General features: G+C 39.2%; 1 protein-coding gene across 1 annotated transcript; it reads right to left on the bottom strand.

Moving 5' to 3' along the window:
* Positions 1-705: 705 nt before the first annotated feature.
* Positions 706-14,674, bottom strand: CHRNG (cholinergic receptor nicotinic gamma subunit). Its single transcript, XM_063441093.1, has 12 exons — positions 14,583-14,674; positions 13,322-13,461; positions 12,691-12,735; positions 11,713-11,822; positions 11,432-11,587; positions 10,418-10,515; positions 9,887-10,087; positions 7,873-7,987; positions 7,203-7,317; positions 5,753-5,963; positions 4,946-5,079; positions 706-1,834 (listed from the first exon to the last, which is right to left on the bottom strand). The coding sequence occupies exons 1-12, from the start codon at positions 14,620-14,622 to the stop codon at positions 1,652-1,654; spliced, it is 1,548 nt and encodes a 515-aa protein (XP_063297163.1). The 5' UTR covers positions 14,623-14,674; the 3' UTR covers positions 706-1,651.
* Between the last annotated feature and the right edge of the window lie 3,779 nt (positions 14,675-18,453).

Here is an 18,453-nt window from a genome sequence, read left to right on the forward strand (position 1 = left end):
TGACACATTCTGCTACACAAGTTTCAAAGCTTGTCTTAGATATCAGTCTCTTACGGGAAATGGGGACAAATCAGATTCCTCGTTACGATTTCTCCTGGATGCTGGTGTATCTCCACTAACTTGATGTGTGCAGTGCATTATTAGATTCTCAGCTGAAGCTAGGTATAGCTTGACACCTCATTGATCTGATAGTAATGCAAACTGTTATGAATTTCATTCTACACTCCCAATAACAAGCCTTTTGGAGAACATCTAAAATGTCAGGCATGACCGAGAGGCCCAACCTTGAGACTGGCAAAGCATTATGGGATCTGTCGTTCAACAAAAACTGTGACTACTTTTTGCCCACCTCTGCACTAAATTGTATGTTTTGGTTTGGTGTCTTTTGTAACTATTAAAAATGTTACAGCCTAAATTAAGTTTAGAGATTTACATTGTGCTACAGGAGCATAAGTTGATGATTTAGATAACTGATGCCACTTGACATATATTTTTGAGTTTTACAATCAAGCTGTTCAATAATAATGTATACTTTTTCACCCATCATTTTAAATGTTTCTTTTATTTAACATGATCACATGATTAACAAAGTAAACAGCAACATTTATTTTGCAAAGTAAGTTTCAAAATTCAAATGATTTTTGAAACCATACACATTGTTTTGTTCATCTTTAGTCTCAAACAATGGATTTTATGCATGCCTTTTTAGACCAAGGTCCAGGTATATTGAACTCTTGTTACATGTATCAGGAAAGTTATTTAAACGAATACTCTAAGCACCATAAACACTGTAAGCATTAATAGTTATAGTTCCAGGGATAATCTGTAGTATACTGCCAGACTATTTGCCAATGGTTTGGCATTATCTGACTCTCCCTGGCACTCGAGTCCTTCCATTCTGCACTGATACGATAAATGGGAAGTTTACACTTTTGTTCTAGCATACTAACTTTGGGCAGAATTCATTGGCAAAGTGTTTTAAGGTGTTCAGATTCAGAATATCCCTTTAAATTGGAATCCTGAAATGACAATGTGATCTAAACCTTGATACATTACTGCTCCGGAGTTCTAAATTCCTCTAGGGGAAGAGGAAAAATAACTGTACAGTTGATGTAAGCTTTTTCATCACAAAATGTTTGCAAACAGATCGGGAGGTACCAAATTAAACACAGAAGAAGACGAGAAAAGTATTTTAGTGCGTCTAAAGCATTATTTTAGATTTGTGCCTTTATTAAATATTAAAATATAGTTTCACAGAACACAGAATATATCACCTCGAATCATATTGTCTTAGTTAGTTTGTGCACATCTATTTGTTGCAACAGAACCAACTATAGGCATATTTCCGATCCAATCCTAAAACATCTTACATCCATGAGAGCTCTGTGACTAAAAGTTCAAGCATGACACTGGACTCCCAACGGCCACCATCGGTGCACATGGATCACATTTCTTCTATAACCATCTCTATGTCCAATAACCTGTGGACCTCATTCTGGATTTCAGGCTGCTAGCAGATTTTAGTAACGGGAACAAACCCAAATGACAGACCTTAAAGTTGTAGCAACTGCAACTGTTTGTATGAAAAGGCAGACTATTTCTTATCGTGCATATCCAGATGCCCAATGGCAAGTATTATTTATTGATCTTCTCACGTGGATTCTGATGCATGTGGCAGGTAGAGTTTTGGATCTCCTGGAAAAGGATATGCCGGTGCTTGGTTAAAGTGACCAGATAGGAAAGTTCCAACAGATACCATGATAAACAGGAAGAACATGATTAAGAAACAGGCCCGATCAATTACTCGACCAATCAATATCCACTCTTCATTCTCCTGGAAGTAAAGGAAATAAGTGGATATGAAGTCATACTTTCGCTTCTTTTGTGCTTCAATAAGTACAGGTACAAGGAAAACTGCAATGGAGATCCCCATTTTCAAATTGAATTCCATTGTACCTGGGACAATATTTGTTTGAATTATATAGTTGTGTCTGCATGTATCCCTAACCATATACATTTATAGAGACAGATAGATAGATAAATAGATAGATAGATAAATAGATAGATATGTAAGTATATTCCTCATACATTTCCAACATTGCACTTGGAAGATGAAGGCAAAAATAAATTCTTGGCCACCTTTCTGGCTAAAGTAAACGGGCCAGATTCAAATGTGATTATAATCTGCATCTGAACTGTATTTTCACAGTGCAGTCACTGCATCTGTGCTTAAGTAGAAGGGACACTAGAAGCACCATTAAGGGAAACTATAACCAAAAACCATCGGTGATGTCCCTCAGGGCTGGTTCAAGCTCCGCCTCAGCTCCTCCCCCACTGATGTCAGCCAGCGGGGAAGACCTAATGCACATTCGTATTTCCCCCATAGGAAAGCATGTATAATGCTTTCCTATGGGGTTTTAGGTGACACTGGAAGTCCAACTACAGCTAGGCGGCCAAAAGTCGCCTAATGACCTGAAAGTCCCTCTAGTGGCTGTCTGGTATACAGACATTAGAGGTGGAGTAAACCCTCAAAGGTAATTATTGCAGTTTATTAAAAACTGCAATAATTACCTTTGCAGGATTAAGATACCTGAACTGAAGTGGACTGGGTGCCTATAGTATCCCTTAGGCACTACAGCTTATTGTAATGATTATGTTGTAAAGACTCTCTTAGTGTCATTGAGCAATTTGACACAAATCAGTGCTCTCTCTGTCTTTCTACTGTGTTTTTTTGAAGAGATGAAATGGTAAACTGAGAGAATTTAGCTAGCCTGCCCCTACCGCACTGTTTCTTGTTAAACTGCATCCATAAACACTTGCACTGTAACCATTAGTGAGAAAATTTGGCTCAGCCAAAGCATTTATTTTTGGCTGAATGTTAGTTCAGCTCAGCAGAATTTTGGAACCAAATCAGAACACAAAAGGTTGCAAAATGGTACACATATTGGCCCATTTTAACAAATAGAGGGGAAAACCGGAGGAGCAGTAAAAACATCTATGCTTCTATTTAAATATAGTTTCTGTTTACAGAAAAAGAGAAAAATAGGAGGATTTCTGAGTATCCAAAAACTAAATGGAAAAAATAATAATATTTACCTAATTTAGTAGACCTATTATTATTATTTTATTATTTATATAGCGCCAACAAATTCCGTAGCGCTGTACAATGGGTGGACTAACAGACACATAATTGAGATCAGACCACTGGACGTAGAGGAACAGAGGGGGTTGAGGGCCCTGCTCAATGAGCTTACATGCTAGAGGGAGTGGGGTATAGTGACACAAACGGGTTAAAGTAGGGGAATTAAATAGTTTGTTAGAGAAGGGTTTATTGAGTGCTTGGTAGGTCATTTTTGACAGTTGCAGGAAAGGAGTCATGGGGTGGGGGATGAGAAGCCTGCTGACAGTTTAATTGATACGCTTTAACGAAGAAGTGAGTTTTCAAAGATTTTTTGAAGGAGTGGAGGCTGGGTGAAAGTCTGATTGAGGAGGGAAGGGAGTTCCACAGAATAGGTGCAGCCCTAGAGAAGTCTTGAAGGCGAGCGTCAGAGGTGGGGATCCGGGCAGAGGATAGGCGTAGGTCTTGGGATGAGCGCAGGGGTCTCAATGGGACATACTTGTGTATGAGGGAGGATAGGTATGTTGGCTACCCTTTCTACTCAATGTTTCCTTTATCTTTATCTGTTTATACATTCAGTAGATCCTCCCTTGTGGTCTATTATTTATTTATGTATTTTTGTTCATGTGTTTTCTCTTTTTGGTGGGTGTTATTGCAATTCGTTAATCCCACTTTTTTTACCAGTACTTATTAAGTTTTACTTTTTTTTGTTCAGTCATTTTTTCTGAATTATGTATCTTTTCACCTCTAATAGTACTACTATATCAATATTATTATTTTTTCCATTTAGTTTTTGGATACTCAGAAATCCTCCCATTTTCTCTTTTTGTGCCATTTATCCATAGGGGTTACCCCCCACTCTAGGAGGTTTTCTCAGTATCACACACACACTGACAGACACACGCTCACTGACAGATACACATTTACTGACAGACACACTCTGACAGTCAAACACAATCAATGAAAAACAGACAGATGTCCCTGACAGATACAGACGCTAAATGATTTGACACTCGCTAACAGACACACACACAGACACATACACAAACATTGACAGACACACACATACACACTGACAAACACACACACTGACAAACACACCCACTCACTGACAGACACTAACATACATACACTCACTGACAGACACACATATCATTGACAGACACAGACTCTCACTGATATGACACACACTTACAAAGACACACTTAAACACCGAGAGACACACACATTCTCTCACACACACTCACAAATTATTATAAATTTTGTATGTGCAATGGAGGCAGCGAGGCTGCTGTGCTCCCTCTTGTGCTATTTAGATATGCCATGACCGGAATGTAGTGGTATTCCAGCTCCCAGCATCACAGCAGGGCCCGCGAGGGAGCAGAGCAAGAAGATTATAGCTCCCTCACTACCTCCATTGTGCACACTCCCACTTACCTCACTGGGTCCCTAATGTGACAAGCGGAAACCGCAGAACACTGGAGGGAGGGGTCCGAGCAGGCATTTGGGGGCGGATAGTGCACATGCCTTGTTTATCTTAAGAAAAATATAGTGCTGCAAGTATTATTGTTCTTTGGGAAATTATAAAGATTTATTATCTTACTTCTCATCAAATCTTTGCACTTTAGCTCTTTCACTGCTCTGACACTGACATAAAATTTACAAGCCACCTAAATAGAAATCAATTAATGATAAGTTATGAGAAAATATGCAAACAATAGAGTACAGGCAATGTTTTGCAACCACAGGTGGTAAAATAAGATCTCTATATTCTTCTTGTTTAATATTCTAGGGATGAGATGCTTTGTTTGACAGATTCATACTCACACTTTTAAACAGTTTTTTTGCCCTGACATTTGTTGCGATATCATTGCATGCCTCCACACATTGCTGAATCTCCGGAGCAGCATGACTTAAGTTATGTATAAAGTTATCCGCTGTACCATTTTGCATTCTTCTTCCTTAATAAAAGTAAGTAACAACATTTATTTTTAGTGTAATGTAAAATATTACATATTCTGTGTTTCTATTCATATTCATATTATGTATGGATGTCTAATAGTTTAAAAGAACAGATAGTAATTTGCTATGCTGTACCACGATAAGACTAAAATGTGGGTGATCATGAGAGGATTGAGTGTTGAGGGTCTTGATATATGGTATTATATGGCCAGAGTTTTAGCTAAAAGTTCTGAAGTCATTATAGTCATGTCTATAAAAGAACAGTAGACAAAGATGATGATCCCATCGAAGAGCTCTCTTTCTGTAACATCATTAAGCTGTACCATCTGTTACATTTTTTTAAAGTATATATTGCTGTTTGCATTGACTAGAATGAATGTATATTTTTTATAAAGAATGTTATAAAGAATGTCAGATTGCCTTTTAATATTTTTGCGTGATACAGAAGTATATTATTGCAAGCTTTTCATACTACTGAAATACACATAAAATACTTACTTCAATCACCTATATACATTATATATTATATATAAACATTTTAAAAAGTGTGATCAAATTACCAGCAGATACCATGGAACCCCACCAGCTCCAGCTTATACAGATATTTTTAGTGCTCCAATTATTGAAAGAAATACTGCCACAAACTTCAAAGGTTAGTCACTGCTATTATACCGATTGTCTCCAACACAATTTTCATGAGACCATCTCGTTCTTTCTGTTTCTCAAACATTAGCTCACTGCGGGGCTTTTTCATCATATACTCTTCAGCCTTCAATATCATCCCTATGGAGCTACTACGTCGCGTTAATGGGACCATTGGAGGGATGTCATCACTAGCCCGGAGGTGCATCTTTAAAAGGCGAGGGACTTTTTTCAAGCAGAGCTGCAAACGGGAAGAAAGAAGACAAAAACACCAATTAATTACATTCACATGTATGAGGCATGAGTTTGCAGACACGGATTCTCACATTCTAGTGGATACATCACTAAAGCCTTCCAAACTTTGATATCACTAAACAGAGCATCATGGCCACCCTTACCATTTGCAGGGCTCTGGGCCTTGCAAGCGATCTGAATATTAGTTTGTTCAGATGCTCTGTTCACGCTGCCCAAAGATTGAGCCTGCAGAGCATTAAATGGTCATTATGTTGTGTTCACACTTTAACACAGTTCATTTATTGTTAAAGGAACCCTTTTTGTAATGTTTTACACATTCTAATTGGGTCCAGCTGGTTCGATTTCTTAAAAATCCAGTTTTTACTATGATTAGCCCCGGAGCACATGATATCACGAACTGTACAAATTTAGCATTTATTTACAAGTGATACACTATTAAAGGGACACTATAGCCACCTGAACAACTTTAGCTTAATGAAGCAGTTTTGGTGTATAGAACATGCCCCTGCAGCCTCACTGCATTTAGGAGTTAAATCCCTTTGTTTATGAACCCTAGTCACACCTCCCTGCATGTGACTTGCACAGCCTTCCATAATCACTTCCTGTAAAGAGAGCCCTATTTAGGCTCTTTATTGCAAGTTCTGTTTAATTAAGATTTTCTTATCCCCTGCTATGTTAATAGCTTGCTAGACCCTGCAAGAGCCTCCTGTATGTGATTAAAGTTCAATTTAGAGATTGAGATACAATTATTTAAGGTAAATTACATCTGTTTGAAAGTGAAACCAGTTTTTTTTTCATGCAGGCTCTGTCAATCATAACCAGGTGAGGTGTGACTAGGGCTGCATAAACAGAAACAAAGTGATTTAACTCCTAAATGACAGTGAATTGAGCAGTGAAATTGCAGGGGAATGATCTATACACTAAAACTGCTTTATTTAGCTAAAGTAATTTAGGTGACTATAGTGTTCCTTTAAAGAATATAATACTTTAGGCAAAAGTCACATTCAGCAACACCACTGTACAAATATATATACTCAAATGCCTAACCTTCCTTCTGTTTAAGGAAGACTAGGTAAGGACATGTAGCAAGCAGTATGCAACCATTTAAATAATTATTATTATTAACACAAAAATAAAGCACTGCGCTTACAGCAGCAGGAGCTTAGTATCCAACAGCTTACTAAATAAATATTATTAACACATTTTACTTTCTAGGGTTTCTTACCTCTCGGACAGTGTTTGACATGCTGTGAGTATTTGGGGTACGAAGAGAGATGTTTAAAACAATAACAGCATTAACCACAATGGCAATAGTCACCACCATCAGAAAAGTGAGATACCTGAGGAAAAAAACAAGGGATGAAATGGTGGATATGTTTAATGGAATGTCTATGAAATGGAACTGAAACAATTTGACGGCATGCAAAAACATCTCCATTGACAAGAAACATAGGTTTCTGTGCAGTGTGAAGGAAATGTTTTGCAGTATTATTGACAACAATTCAAGTGAGTTTCAAATGTTAGACCCAAAGAATAGAAAGTATAGAAATTTGGAGGTGCCAGGTAAGTATATCTCCCTTGAGCTTCCCACCAGCTGCTGTACAGCAAGCGCATATGTCACCTTCTGGGGTCTTTGCAAGATATGTAATGACCCTCACTTTAAATGAAGTAATGTCTTGTTTTTATACTTGTGCATTTTCTGTTGAATGAATTCCATTCCAAGGACGCAGCTCATGCTGCATTCATAAAGTGCAAAAGAAATACAAAAAACTTTAAAAGAGACAGAAACAGGTGTTACTGCATATTTGACATGACATGGCAACACTGTTTAAAAGATAATCTGCTTCAAGAACCATGGTGAAGAAACGACCTTAGTCATAGCAATTTCTACTCACTTCACAATAAGTGGCACAGCTGTGGAGGTCTCTGGAATCTTCTGCGCGATCAGGAAGAGGAAGACAGTTTGAGCCAGTAGGATATTAATTGATACTGTACACTTCTGTCCTCCGGCTGAGAAAACAGTAAAATAAAAGTGGCAATAATATTTAAATTGTACAGATATTACCCTATGTAGACTTCTAGGAGGTTAGTCTTTGGTCTCCAGGCAGTTTTGGACTACAAATTCCATAATTCTATTCCGGTCAATAACACAGTCTTCCATGAAAGAATGTGAGCTGTAGTCAATAGACATGTGCATTCTTTTCCATCCGAATCGTGATTCATCTGAATTTTGAGTGACCGGTAATTTGTCAGATTCCGCAACTCCGAAAAACTATATGGACGTATCATGAAACAAATTAAATGGGCAACGCATGAGCCATTTCTTTGGGATTTAGAGTCTGTCCCTTTGTGGTGCAAGGGTTAAATTATGTGGCGGCTGGCCAGTGCTTGCTAGCCAGCAGCCACATTGAAATGTTTTGACATTTTTTTAAAAAAGCAATGACCTCATATTAGTATAAGGGACTTATAATACAATTTATTCCTTTTGTGTCACTATATCCCACTCCGTCTAGCATGTAAGCTCATTGAGCAGGGCCCTCAACCCCTCTGTTCCAGTGCGTCTATTTGTCTGGTTACAATTATGTGTCTGTTAGTCCACCCATTGTACAGCGCTACAGAATTTTGCTAGTGCTATATAAATAATAAAAAATTAATAATACCTTACTGTTATTGAACACTATTAAATAGACAGCTATAGATGAGCTAAAACCAGCTTGAGAACTGAGCGGGGACCCATCGAAGGGCAGGCTATTTCAGCTGCTGCCTGTTCTCAGTATTCTCTTGCGACCTGTTCTTTGCTCTCCATAAGTTTAAAGAGTAATCCAGACGTGGACCCCTTGCTCATGGTGCCTAGAGAGATATCAGCTATGCCTCACTGATGATGCCTAACAAGGCTGAAACGATCGTCTGGGGTTGCTGTGTCTCTCGTGCAGAGATAACTTGCTGGCATTTTGGATCTGGACTGCCTGTATGGGTGGGACCAGTCTGATATGTTTCAGAGATGTTCTCTCTGTAATGGCACAAGATGAGCAAAAAACAGCTTGAGATCTGAGCGCGGACCCACCGAAGGGCAGGCTATTTCAGCTGCTGCCCGTTCTCAGTATTCTCTTGCGACCAATTTTTTTGCTCTCCAAAAGTTTAGAGGGATAATCCAGACGTGGACCCCTTGCTCACGGTGCCTAGGGAGATATCAGCTATGCCTCACTGATGATGCCTAACAAGGCTGAAACGATCGTCTGGGGTTGCTGTGTCTCTCGTGCAGAGGGAACTTGCTGGCATTTCGGATCTGGACTGCCCGTATGGGTGGGACCAGTCTGATATGTTTCAGAGATGTTCTCTCTGTAATGGCACAAGATGAGCTAAAACCAGTTTGAGAACTGAGCGGGGACCCAACAAAGGGCAGGCTAATTCAGCTGCTGCCTGTTCTCAGTATTCTCTCGCACCCTATTTTTTGCTCTTTTTAGCATTCAGTTCAGCTGATCCTGGTTTATTTCTTTATTTTAATTATTTGTAACCATAAATCATCTATATTTTTAGCCCATATTGGGCAGAACTTGAAATCACGAATTAAGCAAAACTGTTTGTCCATTGTACATGTAATTTGTTTTTGATATGTCCAAATGGCAATTCTGAGCTATAGAATTTGTATGACCTGCTAAATGGCTAAACTTTTGACAAATTGCTATGTGTTTGAAACCAAAAGCACACGTCTAAAGTATACGTATATATTAAGTGTAATCACACTTTTGAAAAAGGACACATCAAAAAAAAATCTTCAAATTTAAAAAAAATGTCATTCATATTATGTTACAGAGATTGTGGTGATTGGTAACAAAGTATATTCTTAATTATAGGCATCTTATAGACAGTACAGACTACTAAAACATACATGCCAAGACAATGAAGTACCTTTAGCAGGTAAAAAATACACCAGAACACTGACAAATGAGATGAGTACACAGGGAACGATGATGTTGATGACATAGAAGAGTGGTTTCCTTTGGATGATTAGGAAAAAAACAATCTCCTGGTAATTGACATCATCTGGAGTGAATTGATGATTTATGATTTTCTTGGCTGGCATGTGCTTTATTGCCCATTCCCCGTTTTCTGTAAAAGTCCACAATCATTTATTTGGGAAAAAATAATGCAGAGAAAAATAATTCATGCTTGTTAATATCTCACAAATATTATGATTAAATATATAGAGAGATTCCTATTTCAAATCTGAAACAAAAAAAATCTCTCCATGATGAAACTTGTTATAAAATAACTGCCTTGAAGGTCTGATTCGTGAAATTGACTAATAAGAGCAAATAACAAAAAGGAAGAATGAAGGTACAGATATCATGATTGAACCACAAAGTTGCATCACCCAATATACTTGTTCCACAGTTCTGACAACACTTCCACAGCACAATGTTTGATGGACATTCTAACCTGTGAAAGCTTCAGGGTCGATGACGATCCATTCCACTGTCTCGCCATCTTCCTCTGTCAGAAGGAGTTCAATCTCATTGGAGCTGTAGGTCTGTGATCTAAAGAAAGCAAAGCAATAATGTGTTACAAAGTGAGATTGAATAATTTTGAACATTATTTTAATAGGGTCAGATGGATTGGGCACGTTCTAGCCCTAGTGATATCTAGACCAGAAGATTGGGTATCTGCTAGTACAGAGAACATGGGATAGGGGACTTGAGGACCTACTATCCTAAAAATATTACCCTCAACCTCATAGGAAAGCAGGTGAAGGAGGATGTGTTTGTCATTCACCTGATCCTTACCTCTTGTTGATTAAATTTTACCCCACTGAACATGGAGTGGAAGAAGTGGAAGTGCTACTGGTTCCTATCCTGTATTGCCTTCCCTTCACCACCAGCACCACAAAGTAAAGAAACAGGAAGCTAATTGATTAGCTTCCCTAGCACTTTTTGTGCACCCCATGCCTTTTCCACTTTTTGTTTTCCAAAATCCCACACTCCGTTCATTGGGTGGGTGTGATAGAACAGAATGGCTCTCTTATGGTTAATGCAGTGGTATTATTGATCCTATACATGTTTTAGTTGGTGTTTTAATTTTTTTGAATTAGAGTGATTATGGTTCCAAATATGCTGCTGTTTTGCTATTTGTAGCTGTGATTGCTAGTTCTTAGATGTTGTTCTCATTGTTGTGCTAGTAATGCACTTTTCCTAGCAAAAGACATAAACAAAAGTTGTGTTTATTAGTAAATAGTGCAGAGGATTTTCTTCCGTGTCCTAGATGGAGCTCATTTTATGACTTGTGCTACATTCTACGGCAACTAGTAATCTAAGCCCCACTTTCTTATAGAAAAACCCCTGTGGTATGATGTTTTAAAGAAAGTAAGTATGGGTCATATACTAGCATGACATTGACAAAGCAGCATCTCATCAGGTAAAGATGAATGGTATGAACATTTGGTGAAGCTCAACTCACTGAAATACTAAGGAACAATTCTGCCAGTCAAAAGGGAAGTAGGTGACTACAATTGGGCAGTAGCTTCTGTATATTGCAGGAGGGAGCCAGTACATGGAGCCATCAGGAGATACAAGAGTGTTTGTGTATAGTGCAATATCAAAGATACCATCCACACTGCAAAGAAAGAGAAGAGAGAATGATTGATATAAGTGCTTTTTACTTAGCTTCTGCATTTCTATATATCTTAAATACCACCAAAATCATGACAGGTGGGCCACAGGACTGAAGATCCCACTCACTTGTTTTCCAAGCCAACATCAGGAAGCCACACCATTGTTGATGGAATACGCATCATTTCTATACCGTTATAGGCCGCAGGGTCCCAGCTTAATCGATAGTCTTTCCATTGCTGGGAGAAAATAACATTGTTAGTCCAATATAATCATTCTCATTTGAAGATTGCCAGAGCCACAAACATACATGTGCTGTTAACTTTCTTTAATTTTGGAGAGAGACTTTTATGGTAGCACTGCAACATACACGTTTTTATAATCGTCTAGAGTAGGACAACTGTGTAGATGTGATATTATACCCATGTGACTTTATTGACTTTATTGGGAACTTATAAGTGGTTGACAGCACCACGCACATTTCCTGATAGAAGACTTTAACAAAGAGCTGGAAGATATCAGAAAAGAGAGACACTGTCACCGTCTGGAATCTCGTCTGATTTTATAAAAAACCCCAATGGTGACATCGCCGCAAAGGGGCTTGGGGTGCAGCAGATAAATGTGAGATTTACATGTGCGAAAGTACAGCATTGAGATCTATGGTGGTTACATCGAGACATAGAGATCCTCCATAGACATACCCAAATCCTTGCATCCGTCATGGTTGATGGCTGTTGTGATTGACTTTGTAGCTCCGCCCGAGTCTAAGAAAGTCAAGGGAAGGAAACTTACAGAGACAAAGTAGTCCTTACTTTGTCTCTATATATCTCTGCCAGTTTGAATTTCAGTTTAATTTTAACACAGTCAAAATGAGTATTTCATAAAGATTCTATCTTTATGAAATACTTATTTTTCATGGAGGTGACTGACATTTTAAGTATCTAATTAAAGAGTTTATTTTTAATGTATTTTTAGAATTTTCTATCGAATGTAGTAAAAATTGGTAGTAAAAGGTGTATTAAACACGTGCATACAAAAGTATTTTACTGTAATTAGGGAACATACAAATAAAGGCACGAATTTGTGTGGTTCCGTAGATTAACATACCATTTCAACCCACACATTGGTGGTCAGGGCTTCTTCTTTCTCATTCTATTGGGGAAAATAAAAAGATTTATGACTTACAAGTAACACCCAATTTCATTTCTAAAACACCAAGATGGAGGAGATTGAGAGTTGAGTGTAATGCTCTTGGTTTTTTTTTTTTTTGTTTGTTTGTTTTTTAGGAGAAAAATAGATGGGACAAGGTGATCTCCAATGTGACAACTCTTAACGTGGCAAAAAACAATATGTATCAACTAAGCTTCTGCGACCCAGTTGAAGTCCACTGTGAGCTGGTGGGAACAACTAAATCTGTTAGGACTTGGGAATTAAAGATTTTACGGCAAGTTCCCAAACAGATCAAGTACCGGCTCAGTTTTCATTAAAGTACATTACTATAATATGAGCTTATTTTTACTAGAGAGGATGTTATGGACCTATTATGTGTTCAGCTTGGCAGAGCTTTCCAAGCCTTTGGCAGCTCAGAACATTTGTCTCCTAGCATTCCATGATGTTTATATCTAACACCTTGCACCTAGCTAGATTTGTCACATAGAGAGCTACTGGATTTATTGTTGTGTTCTTAGAACAATCCACCTATGTTCTTATAGCGAAAAACACCAAAAAAAACACATACCAGGGAGATGAGGTTGGTAAGAGTCAGCTTCAGACTAACGCTAATAATATCACCATCCTTTTTGGAAGGTCGTAGGTTCTTGTTGTAATTCTCCATCAGATCATTAAGCAGCTTTTCTTCCTCATTGTGACAGAGAACAGCTGAAACGATAGTAAGAGGTTCAATGATGTGTCTGACAGTGAAAGGCAACACTCTCAGATCAGCAGCACATTCTGGGCAGAATGCTGCAGGGTAACCCACTGAAAGCTGTTGGTTAACGTGGAACTCTTAAATAAAAGTAGGTTTGCTTTAATCAAAAGAACTTACACACTCAGGTCGTGACATGTGTTCATACAATATGCAGATTAGGAACAGCGCACACATAAAAATACAGTTTTAAATTTTATAAGGCTACTAAAAATACAGTTTTAAATTTTATAAGACTACTTAAAATGATTTTAATGTGTGCACTTTTGACTTAATCTGTAAATTGTATACATTTTGGTCTCTGCGGCAGCACGGTTGCTGAGAAATGCACCCAGTTCCCTTTTCTCTGTTCTATGAAGTGTTCATGTCATGCATTTTTTAATGATACAGTTGAGTGAAGGAGTCTTTATGCTCAATGTAAACTTATCTTTAAGCTGCAGGTCTACATTCGTGTATAGGATTACTAGTTTGATAGCATCATTTGGCAATTATTCTTGACATTAACAAAACTATAATAAATAACTTACTGCTTCATAGACAATGCTATCAGCCATGCATTCATTATGCATACGCAGAAAGCATTGCTAGTGTTCCATGTTATTCCAAGTAGAACAAATGATAATAACTGTATCTCTGCTGTATTTCAAAATGTTATCAAAATTAAATAAATTCTTATCATTTAAAAAAAAAAAAAAAATCATGGTTGTATGAGCCCACAAAACAATTAAATCATTGAACACATACTCACTTAGACAGAAACTTTTATGTTGTACTTTGTTATTGTTTCTAGACACATAGTTGTGTGTTTAACGTACGTGAGATAAATGTATCCTGAGGCTTTAGAGAAGGCATGTTAAGGTACATTAAGCTATACACTGCACTATATCACCTGACTCTCTAGTTTTCTAGTGACATAGGATAATTTAATCCTATGTTTAAATCTAGAAATGAAAACACCTGTCTACATTAGTTCTGTTTAGAACAACAAAACTAAAAGAAAAACCTAAAATATCACTTCTTCAACATCAGATCTCCACACACAGAAGATTCCCGAATTGCAAGTGATGGCCTTTACCTGTGATCCATAGGGAGACAAGCAGAGCCACAAAATCCATGCTTCCTGTTCATGTCTTCAGTGCTGAGTGGAGTAAACCTTTCTGCAATCCCTGGAATGGTTATTTTTGGGAACGACTAGGCCTTTGGGACACTGTCACCAGCTGCCACAGGCATAGTCAGCTGTTGATACCGAAGAGGACAAAGGAAATAACAATGCTCTAAATTGCTTTACTATTGGTCTGTGTATGATGGGACCAGACAGTGTGAAGAATGCCATCTCATACTGCCAGTAGATGGCTGCACAGTATTGCACAAGTGATGAGTAGTAGACAGTGAGTCATTGCAGTAAAGTCAGAGGTATCAAATAAGCCAAACTAGTAAAATGTAAATTGAAGGGTTCAACCACATCTATAAATTTACCTTAACGTTTCATTCGATTTGGCCAATCTTTTAGCTGTTGGTTTTGGTGGGATCCATTCGTACCGGCTAATGAATTCTTGGGGTTTGGGTGTGGGTCACTGGATTACTAATCCTATCACCGGTAGAATAAACAGATTTTCAGAATCACTGTCTGCAGATGATGCTATCATATTGCATACTTATCTATTCACTGTAAAACTGAATATTAGTGACTCAGAGTCAGGGCCGTTTGAAGGAATTTAAGGGCCGCAAGCAAAATGGACATGGGGTGAAAGCCTACAGGAACCACAGCATAGCCATACAGTTTAAGTTCACCCACACTTTATATAAATAAAAAAAGTTTACAGTGCAAATACTGCTGTTGCATATACTGTGCATAAAATGTGAACATTTTCAACAATTTAACAATTGCAAAATACACCACTGTACCATAAAATCAAATATACATTAAAAAAGTGCACAATAACTAAATCCAACATACTTAAAACACACCCATACACACGCACACATACACACTCACATTAACATTTCTCAGTTCTCACAAATATGTGGAAATTATCTAAAACTGCTGTGCCCCCTGTCTTATAGAGCTCTCTCTTCCGTCCCTTAGAGCTCTGCCCTGCCTCTTAGTGGTCTTTCCTCTCCCCTACCAGTCTCTTCTCAAACCCGCCCCCGTATTCTCCTCATCTCCGCTCCTCCTCACCCCCTCCCTGTGTTCTCCTCACCCCCTCCCTGTGTTCTCCTCATCTCCGCTTCTCCTCACCTCCCACCTCCGTGTTCTCCTCATCTCCTCACCCACCTCTCCCTGTGTTCTTCTTACTCCTCCCCCCTCCCTTTGTTCTTCTTACTCCTTCCCCCCTCCCTATGTTCTTCTTACTGCCCCATGTTCTTCTTACTCCTCCCCCTCCCTATGTTCTTCTTACTGCCCCATGTTCTTCTTACTCCTCCCCCTCCCTATGTTCTTCTTACTCCTACCCCCTCCCCTCCCTATGTTCTTTTTACTACTCCCCCCTCCCTATGTTCTTCTTATTCCCCTCCCACACTCCCTGTGTCCTTCTTACTCCCCTCCCCCTCCCTATGTTCTTCTTACTTCCCTCCCCCTCCTGTCCTTCTTACTCCCCTCCCCCTCCCTGTGTCCTTCTTACTCCCTCCTCCCCCTCCCTGTGTTCTTCTTATTCCTCCATCCCCCTCCCTGTGTCCTTCTTACTCCCCACCCATCTCCCTATGTTCTTTTTACTCCCCCTATGATTTTTTACTCTCCCCATGTTTTTTTACTCCCCCCTCCCCAGCCCTGTGTTTTTTTACTCCCTTCCCTCCCTCACTATGTTTTTCCCCCTCTCTCCCTATGTTCTTTTTACTACCCCCCTCCCTCCCTATGTTCTTTTTACAACCCCCCCATGTTCTTCTCAGTTACCTCCCATTCCCTGTAGCGTGGCCGAGCTCCTCTTCCTCCTGTCTGTCAGTCCGGCCGGGAACACAGTGTGCACTTCCTGTCAGTCCGGCCGGGAACAGGAAACTGAATCTCCTGTACTGCGCGGTACCCGGCCGGACTGACAGCCAGGAGGAAGAGGAGCTCGGCCATGCTACAGGGAAGGGAAGGTGACGAGAGAGGAGTGCTGCAGCCACCTGAGGCTCTCTGTAGAGCGCTCAGGTGGCTGCAGCCTTATAGGAAGCACCAGCTCTGGGCCCCAAGCAATTGCTTGGTTTGCCTGCCCGCTAGCGACGGGCCTGCTCAGAGTAACACTATAGCGTTTTAAAAACAAACATTGATTCCTAATTCTATAGTGTTCTCATTATTTAGATGTTAGTGAGCCCTCCCCCCCACCTCCTCCAGCAAAGGTTAAAAAAAAAGATATTTACTTATGTTATATCCGGGTTTTTGATGCTGCCCGTCTTCTAGTCTGAGATCAATCTTGATGATCGCAGCCATTCCAATACTTCCCTCTCTTTGAGTAACACTACTGCACACAGACCGCTTAATTAAGAAGAAGTGTTCTGGGTGCCTACAGTGGTCATTTAAAGCAGCCCTGTACTTTGCTCTTTTGGTTTTTCATTTCCCTGTGCCCCCTGTATCTTAACGGGTTACTCCAACCACCATGACCACTTCAGTGATTTGAAGTGGTTATGGTGGTATGAGTATGTATGTGCAGTGATAGTTTTAATTGTGTGCTGGGGCTAGCTGAACCAAACAGCACACGTGAAATTGGCAGTCTAGGGCTCTGTTCCGGGCTGCCAATGTCAATCCTGTGAATAAAAAAAATCTCTCGTCAGCACGCACGTTAAAATCTTCCTCTTGCAGGTAGAGCTCTTGCAAGAGAAATATTGCCTTCCTTCTACTGTGAGATCCTTTCCGCATCCCGCTGTTGCAAATAGTTTGTTTATTTTTTTTTTTTTAAACGCTCCTTGCTCACCCCCACTCCCTTCCTTTCTGTCCAAGAGTGCACGCATGCTCTCTGAAACTGTCCAACCATAGGCTTCTTAATGAGAAGCCTGTGATTGAAGTGCATGTGACCCCTGTGACATTGGAAGGGGCATGGATGCATCACCCAGCATTGGATTCAAGGTGAGTAAAGTGAGTAAGAAGGGAGGAATCATATCCATAGTGCACAATAGGGCATATTACAAAGGAAAGTCTCCTCCCTCAAAACGGGTGGAGTAACTCTTTATTGATTATATTGCTCCCTTGCCTCTCAGCCCATTGTCAAGATTTGTCAACGTGGCTGCTATACATAAAGACAAATAGTCCTTACTTTTCTTTCTGTATGTTATGAAAACTAGCATTCAGGAAAAAAGATATTCAGACTCAGAGAGCTATATAGAAGTAGTTCAGACAAGGTTTCTTTTTGTATGGAATTTGGTCACAACATGTTACAAGTGACCTTTGTGGTCAACAATCAAAAGGATTGATATTTATAAATAAGGGTGCTAGGGTACATTTATTAAAAGTTGCCAAGTATGTATGGATCAACCTCAATGTGCACACAAACTTGTTATCTCCTTCATGTCACAAAATGGGTTAAGTTCTTAGTCCATGCGACAGCTGAGGTTTGGAGTGTTTGTCTTCACAGACCATCTGTTGGCTGCAGAATACTATGTGTCACCGCTCTCTGCTGTTATTAGCTTTTCCCACACACTTGGTGAAAGCTTTCATTGACCAGATTCCTCAGCCCCTCTCTCTGGGCTTGGGCAAGAGCAGTGACTTAACTTTTTTAAACTTTTATTTTAAACCCAGTTTAGGTATATAACTCATAACTCATTATCCCATTCTTCAACTGTAATCCAAAATAATGTAAAAATTAAATATAGAAAATACATTCAGTAGACTACCTTCAGTTCTAAAGTAGGGAAAGTGGTGCAACTACAGTAAACATTGTGTTGTGGGTAGTTGTCAAAGATTTGAGTTATATGATGTCCAATAATGTGAGAAAACACACTTAAACAACAAATATTTTGGGTTTTAGCCACAAGGT

The sequence above is a fragment of the Pelobates fuscus genome, chromosome 2 (genome assembly GCF_036172605.1).
Source record: "Pelobates fuscus isolate aPelFus1 chromosome 2, aPelFus1.pri, whole genome shotgun sequence".
In the NCBI taxonomy this organism is placed as follows: domain Eukaryota; kingdom Metazoa; phylum Chordata; class Amphibia; order Anura; family Pelobatidae; genus Pelobates; species Pelobates fuscus.

What these genes read in the sequence shown, in the direction of transcription:
- CHRNG (XM_063441093.1), bottom strand. Translation starts at nt 14,622, where the DNA reads ATGGATTTTGTGGCTCTGCTTGTCTCCCTATGGATCACAG. An exon ending in TTACCAACCTCATCTCCCTG is followed by an intron (nt 12,736 to 13,321) that starts GTATGTGTTTTT and finishes TTTCCCCAATAG; the next exon opens with AATGAGAAAGAAGAAGCCCT. An exon ending in AATTGTGTTGGAGACAATCG is followed by an intron (nt 5,080 to 5,752) that starts GTATAATAGCAG and finishes ACTTTTATTAAG; the next exon opens with GAAGAAGAATGCAAAATGGT.